Source organism: Echinops telfairi, unplaced genomic scaffold, assembly GCF_000313985.2.
Source record: "Echinops telfairi isolate 266 unplaced genomic scaffold, ASM31398v2 ScPeMD7_44;HRSCAF=162, whole genome shotgun sequence".
NCBI lineage: Eukaryota > Metazoa > Chordata > Mammalia > Afrosoricida > Tenrecidae > Echinops > Echinops telfairi.
In genome coordinates this window covers 7,664,891-7,672,195 of record NW_022103942.1, presented here as the reverse complement: position 1 = coordinate 7,672,195, position 7,305 = coordinate 7,664,891, and the positions used below count along the sequence as shown (strand labels likewise).

General features: G+C 33.9%; 1 protein-coding gene across 2 annotated transcripts in view; it reads left to right on the top strand.

Moving 5' to 3' along the window:
• The window catches only part of DIAPH2 (diaphanous related formin 2), a 982,643-nt gene that overhangs the window by 271,605 nt on the left and 703,733 nt on the right, over window positions 1-7,305 (top strand). For both annotated transcript variants that reach the window (XM_045290573.1, XM_045290572.1), the window contains 2 exons: window positions 2,503-2,799; window positions 6,977-7,091. In XM_045290573.1, coding sequence (XP_045146508.1) covers window positions 2,503-2,799; window positions 6,977-7,091 — 412 coding nt within the window. The remainder of the gene's footprint in view (window positions 1-2,502; window positions 2,800-6,976; window positions 7,092-7,305) is intronic.

The window sequence follows — 7,305 nt, the reverse complement described above, 5'->3', positions numbered from 1 at the left end:
CCTCAGGGAATCATTACTCCCATTATGGTTTCTGAAGGGTTATCTATGTTGGCTAGGACTGATGAAAGACTTAACTATCCTCTAGTGCTTTACTATTTCCTTCCCATACTATTACGGTCTTTGTTTTGCCTCATTAATCTTGTTAGGCCTGTCTATGTTCATTTGTATAATTAAGATCTTTAGTTGTATGAAAGCCAAGATACATACTCTAGTTTTCATTCAAGCTCATAGTGCACTAATGTAAGTTTTGCTATTTAGTGAGTCGATGCTTATTTAATATTAAATTAACTGTAAAAGCAAAAAATCATACAACACATTTTATTGCTGTAAATACATCAAATAAAACACTCATTTTGCATATGTCAGGTACAATAGGACGCTGTGGCCTGATTGAATCACTGAATTGTTATATCTTCTTCGGCGGAAAGTAAAAATGCTATGATTTGATTTTGAAGTTCTTTGACATTTAACATAAACATTACTTCTTTAATCAGTATAATATATATTTGGCTTAAGTAAAATTTGGTGTTAAAGTGGTAACATTTTTATAGTAACCAGTTTTATGACATTACAAAATCTAATAAGTTTTAAATGACTGATGTTCACACAGCATATTCCTTTAAATTTTGTTGTGTATCAAAAAAAGTCAGATAAATATTTTGCACTTTGATTTTTTATGAAAAATCTATTTGTCTCAAAATTTGCTGGGTGAATTACTAATTTCTTTAAAAACTTCAGGAAAAGCATGGTAATTTTCCACAGGATTTCTTTTGTTTCAATCAATTTTTTAAACTATAATTTTACTGCATTACAAATACCTTGAAAAGAGCTTTGCATATTATTTTCTGTATTTAATTTCTGCCTAACCTTAGGAGAATTTTGTCATTAGTTAAGTACATAAATATACTTCATTAGTTGTATGTGTACTTATTTGCAAAAATTTTATTCATATATGAATAAAATATTTGATCAGTGGTCCGTGACTATTTTGAAAAGTTTTTCGTGTGATCATGCCTATCTATTTATTGCTTTTTAACTATTTAATATTCTTGTAAATATCTTGATTCTTTTAATTAATTGTGCCAAAATTATGCTACACTAACAGAGAGCTTTGATTTATTATTTTTTTAATTTATTGTACAATTAAATAATGGAATTGGAAAATTTATAATAATAAAAATAATATCACTTTCTCTCCAGTGAAATTACCATGAAATTTCATTTGTTTTAACTATTTCTAATGCAAGGCCAAGAATGATTGTTCAATGGTAGGAGTTTATTAGGAACTTTTCATTTATTTTGGAAAGTGAGTTATTCTTGTCCATCATAGGATAAAATAAACTAGAGCAAATTAATCATCACCAGAGAAGACATGCTCTCTTTCATTTGTCATCTATTATCATTAGAGAATGGATTTGAAACTGCTTTCTGGTAATAAAAATATGTTATACCCGCCATAGAATTCAATCCTCATGGCAAATGAAGTGCGTTCGTGAGAAGAAGCACCTGGGTAGCACAAATGGTTAAGCGGTCAGTAGACTGCTAGTTAAAAGGTTTCCCTTTGAAAACACTATGGAGAACAGACTCAAAGGCAAGTAAGGAAAATAAGAGCAATAAGTCTGCTACAAGAGAAGGAGGCCTGAATTCAAGCCCTCCTCATATTTCAGTCTCGGAAATTTGGTTAGTCCCAACTTTTCCAGTTTTTCATGTCTTCATATTAGCAAGAGCATCAAAACTACATTTTTAAAACAATCTCACAAAAACTAGGTACTGTGTAGTCAGTTCTGTCCCATGTGTGTTATAATGGAATTACATAGCTTCATAGTGTTTTCAGTGACGGATGTTTTATAATTAGAGCACGAGATTTTTCATGTGAGGCACTGCTGGGTGTGTTTCAGACTGCCAAACTTTTGGTTTACAGTGGAGCAATTAACCACTTTTGCCACCCAAGGACCCATCTGCCTTTGTTACAGGGTTGTAATATGAATCAAAAGAAATAATTTAGAAATGTTGATAAACCTGCGCATATATTACAATGCCATTGGATGTTCTTTATTATTAACTATTGGTATTAGGAGATGGCTAAATTACTGATGCTGTGAGATAGACATTGTGAAAGCTAATTGGCTACCAAAGGAATCAAATCCATGACCTCACATTAATTATACTATTCAACAACCCAAGTAGACTAACCTACCTAATCCGTATAGAGTACTTGTTTATTATATGTTTATAACAAAGCATACGTTTTCATGGTTTTTGAAGAATATTCCAAAAAATGTGAAAATCTCATCTTTGCTAACATTAGTGTGCTAGAAAAAGTAGGCATTTTCCAGAGGCTTTAATGCTTATCAGAGGTTTATGTATTTTTTAGCATTTAGATGTTGCTGAATTAAAGAACATATGATCTTAAAATAATTAAACTCCATCGGTTTACTGAGTTGTATTTTTTTGGTTATATTTTATTACTAACACTTAAACATTGGGTTATATATATTTCAGGGTGCATCAGGAATTCCTCCTCCAGCACCTTCATTACCTTGTGTACCACCACCTCCACCTCCACCCCCTCTACCTGGAGCAGGACCTCCTCCACCTCCTCCTCCTCCTCCACTTCCTTCAGCTGGAGTGAGTGGTGTACCTCCACCACCACCACCTTTGTTCATGGGACCTCCTCTACCGCCACCACTAGGAGGAGTTCCTCTTCCCCCAGGAGGACCAATTGATCTACCTTATGGAATGAAACAGAAAAAGATATATAAGCCTGAGGTGTCCATGAAAAGAATCAATTGGTCGAAGGTAATACTATAACTAGAGGGTTTTATTGTGCTTTTCTTTGTTTTTCTAGACATTGGGGAACATTAATATGGTACAAAGCCCATTTTTAGATAGAACTATTGTAATAATGTTTGAGAATATGACTGCTTACACTTGCTTTACTTTGCATAGTATTTAGATAGCTCTAAAATTTCACACAGCATTTCAAATTAATATAGAATCAATATAAATCAATACAGTGACTTAAAGAATAACATTCAGAATAATATATTCCAATGAAAACCCATTTTGATAATTTTACCATTGTTAACTTTATGTAGCATAACCTTTTCATATATAATCTCTTTTAAAATTATTGAACCTTATTTATTTTTGCTTTTAGAGATTGCAGTTTTCTTTTGATTCCATTTTAAACATGGAGATAGTGTGAAATAGTTGACCATATACAGTAACATAACCTTATTGTTCTAATATGATGAGAAACGTGTTTTCTTCTGAAACATATTTTCCTTTGCCACAAAAATATGTTTTGAAATAGATCTTTTAAAAAGCTCATTATAAAAGTTGATACATTCCTTATTAACCAGGAACCACCACTCTTTTAAAGAAAATATTATTACTCAAACCACTATTTGGAGGAAATAACTCATCTAAGGTCAGACCTACAGTGATATCTCACGGTGCTTTTTGGTAAATTTTTAGGATCAGAATAATGCCAAGTCAATTTACATTTTAATTTTATTTCCTTGAACACTGTGCTATTTTAGTGTTTTTCAATCTCTCTTTTCTTTTTAGTTTACTCGTTTATTTGCTTCTTCATCCCTCCTTTCCCCTTCATTCCCATGAAAGTCAAAGATTGTTTCTTTTTGTCTGAAAACTTTTTCCTGCATTTAATTCTCTCATAATAGTGGTCTCTTACAAATTTTGTCTCTATGTAATTAAATAACTTCAAATCCATTGATCTCATTAGGTGCTTGACAATTACACCAGTATTTATTAGCTGGGTCTGGTAATCCATTGTGCGTGTGTATGCCATGGTTTATTCATCTGTTCTTTTACTGACAGGCATTTAGGTTGTCTCCATCCGCCTGCTCTTGTGAATAATGCTGTCATGGACATGGGAGTGTATATGTTCATATTTTGCTCCTTATTTAATTTGGGTATACAATAAGTTGAGAGATCACTGAATGATACAGTATATTTCTTCCCATTTTGATTGAGGAAGTGCCATGCCAGTTTCCACAGCTGTTGTACACATTTACAGTCCCCCCAGCAGCTGTCCACCATTCGGTATTTTCCTTTTTCCGTATTTTAACTTTGCCATCAGTGTGTATTTAAGGTGGTATTGCATTATTGTCATGATTTGATTCTCTGGAAGAGCTACTTATTGTATTTATAGATTTGTGGCTTGCCTGAACGTCCTTTGGTGAACTGTATATTCATGTACTCTTGTCGAATTTTTATTGGATTTTTTTTGTCTCTTTCTTGTTAAGGTGTTGTATTTTTTTAACAGATTTTTAATAAGAATGGCTAACCCCCCAAAAAGCAGAACTCCCCTCCCAAAGCTATGTATGTTGTTTTGTTTTGTTTTCTTTTCTTTTTTACAAAAGAACCTTATCACCTTAAAACTATTCTCCATTACACGTAATACATTTGTCAAATCTACTATTCCATTCTTGGAAACATTTTTCAAACTCATCTGTCAAACCTCCCTGTTTTTTTCTTCACCTCTTCTACATCATCAAATCACTGTCCTTTCATGTCCCGCATCATTCGCGAAAACTAAAAGAAGTTGCACAAAGTGAGGTCAGATGAGTCAGGTCCATGGGGCAAGAGAGGCATGCTGGGTTTTGGGGCGGTGGGGGGGGGTTGGCCAAAAATTGGCACACTGAGATAGCTTCGTGAGTAGTGCATTGTGGTGATGGCAAAAGCAGTCCCCCATCTACCAGAAATCAGGCCTTTTTTGGGTCACACACTGTTTTGTAATCTTTCCAGAACAAGTAGAAAGCTTGATGAACAGTCTGACCTAGTGGCACAAACTCCAAATGCATTATCATCCTCACATCAAAAAACAAAGGGGCATCATCTTGATCTTTGATTTCACTTGATGAGCTTTGTGGGGCATCTTCCACTGGCTTGACTGTGTTTGTTTTTGGAGTCGTAAGAACAGCACCATGTCTGATCACCAGTAATGGCCATGGGGAAAAAGTCTGGGTTACTTCGGAGCTGTTCTTTTACAGCATGGCATGTTTCCACTTGACACTCTTCTTCCTGGTCAGTCAGAATCCGAGGCACAGATTTCACAGTGACCCTTCTCATTCTCCAATATTCCATTAAAATTCACTAAACTGAGCTCCAGAATAGTCCAGATAACTTCCCTATCTCTTCCATTTTCCACACTTGGTCTTTGAACACTAGTGCATGAAAGTTTTTGACATTTTTGTCCATTCGGGAAGTTGACGGATGTCCAGAATGGAATTTGTCATCAACCTACATTTCACCTCTTTTGAAATTAGAAACCCACTTGTACACTTTAGTTTTCCCCATAGCACCATCCTTGTAAGCTTTGTTCAACATCACAAAAGTTTCTGCTGCATTTTTCCCAAGCAGGAAAAAACATTTCACAGCCACACGCTGTTCTCTTAAATTGGCCATTCCAAAAAACAAGGTTTGAGTGGAACTGCTTTTACGAAAACGTTCCCTGTGACCAGAGAGAACTTCCCCAGGAGACACTACTGGGTGCACTAACAGAAAAAGTTTCTGGATGCTCACCTAGCAGGAAAAATGCATACTAAGAAAGCTCTGCCCAGTGGAGCTTCCTCCCATTTTTTGGAGGGTGCCTCCTCGTATTCATCCCTTATGCAATGTATCATTTCCAGCAATGTTTTTCCAATCTATGGGTTCTCATTTTGCTCTTAGATGAAGTCTTTTGCTGCATGCACACTTGTGTTCTGTGTGTGATTTTCATTATGTTTGGTAGTGTGTTTATACCCTGTATATTATGGCGTTTAAGTTTGTCCCTGTATTTTCATTGATGACACTTATTGTTTTAAAGGTTATGTTTAGGTTTTTAATCTAAAAACCTTAATCATGTTGTGTCTATTTTTGTGTTTGGAGTGAGATATGGTTAATGTTTCATTCTTCTGTTTGTATCCCCTCACCCATTTAATATAGTTTTGCCCTTTTTTAAAGATCAGTTTTCTGTAGGTGGATAGATTTATTTCTGGGCTGTCTATTTTGTTACCTTTGTCAAGGTATCTATCATTCTAGCAGCACTAATCTCTTTTGACTATTGTGGCTATAGTAGAGGTTCAACATCAGTTTGTAAAATATCCCAACTTGGCTCATTAGAGTAAATGAGGAATTGAATTGTAATGGAGTCTTTGCGTAGGAATCAAGATGTACCAAAATATAGCCTGTAGAAGCTGTTGGTCAAGTTATCTGTGTAAATGTGATAATGAATATGATATAGCATGACATTTATGTATTACAGAGCATTATGATGCACTGTGAAGAGGATAGTTCTAATATTTGGTTTCAGTAGTAGCTATGAGCATAATTTTCTGTATCTAGGGTCTACATTTAAGGTTGTCTACTCTGTTCCATTGTAATATCTAGGTGGCCTGAGTTTATACCCCAGCTCTGAATTAAGTAAATTGTGTGATATTCAGCAGACGCTGAAACTTTCTGAGTGTCAGTTTCACCATCTTTACTATGTATAGAATAAAAGGGACCTTTTTGAAAGGATTCATTTTTAAGACCAAACAAATCTATGTACGTAAATTATTCAGAATAGCATAGAACACATGTTGCAGATGTTTCAGTATCAGCTATCATTACGGTGACTAATTTCAAGCTAACCTATAAACTCTTAAGTTCTGTGCCAGCATTCTCATTAAATGAAAACCCAAGACCAAAGAGTTAAAGGATGGCTTTAGTCAATTATTTATAGAAAAAATTATATATAATTTGCTATATCATGCATCATTGTTGGATACCTTTATCTACACCATTTAGATTCTAAGAAATTCCTAAGATAATATTTAAAAGTGTCATTTGGATATATTGTAAATTTGACCTCATGGATAGCTAAATGAAAACTTATTCAACCTTGCTGAAAATGATTATTTTGAAAAATTAAATATGAGATAATAATCAAGAAACTTATGTATTATTCATTTATTTACTTATTTTCTAGGTTGAGCCCAGAGAATTGTCTGAGAACTGTTTTTGGTTGAAAGTTAAGGAAGACAAGTTTGAAAATCCAGATCTTTTTGCACAATTGGCACTGAATTTTGCTACACAGAAGAAAGGTACATTTTATTTCATTATGAATTTCTGGTTATGCTATGTTTGGATTCATCATTTTGCTAAAAATTTCAAGTAGTGTGGGCAGAGTTAGATATAAATATATATATATATTTTTTATTTATTTATTTTTATTTTTTTAATTAATCAATTTATTGGGGCTCATACAATTTATCACAATACATAGATCAATTGTGTAAAGCACATCTATACATTTGT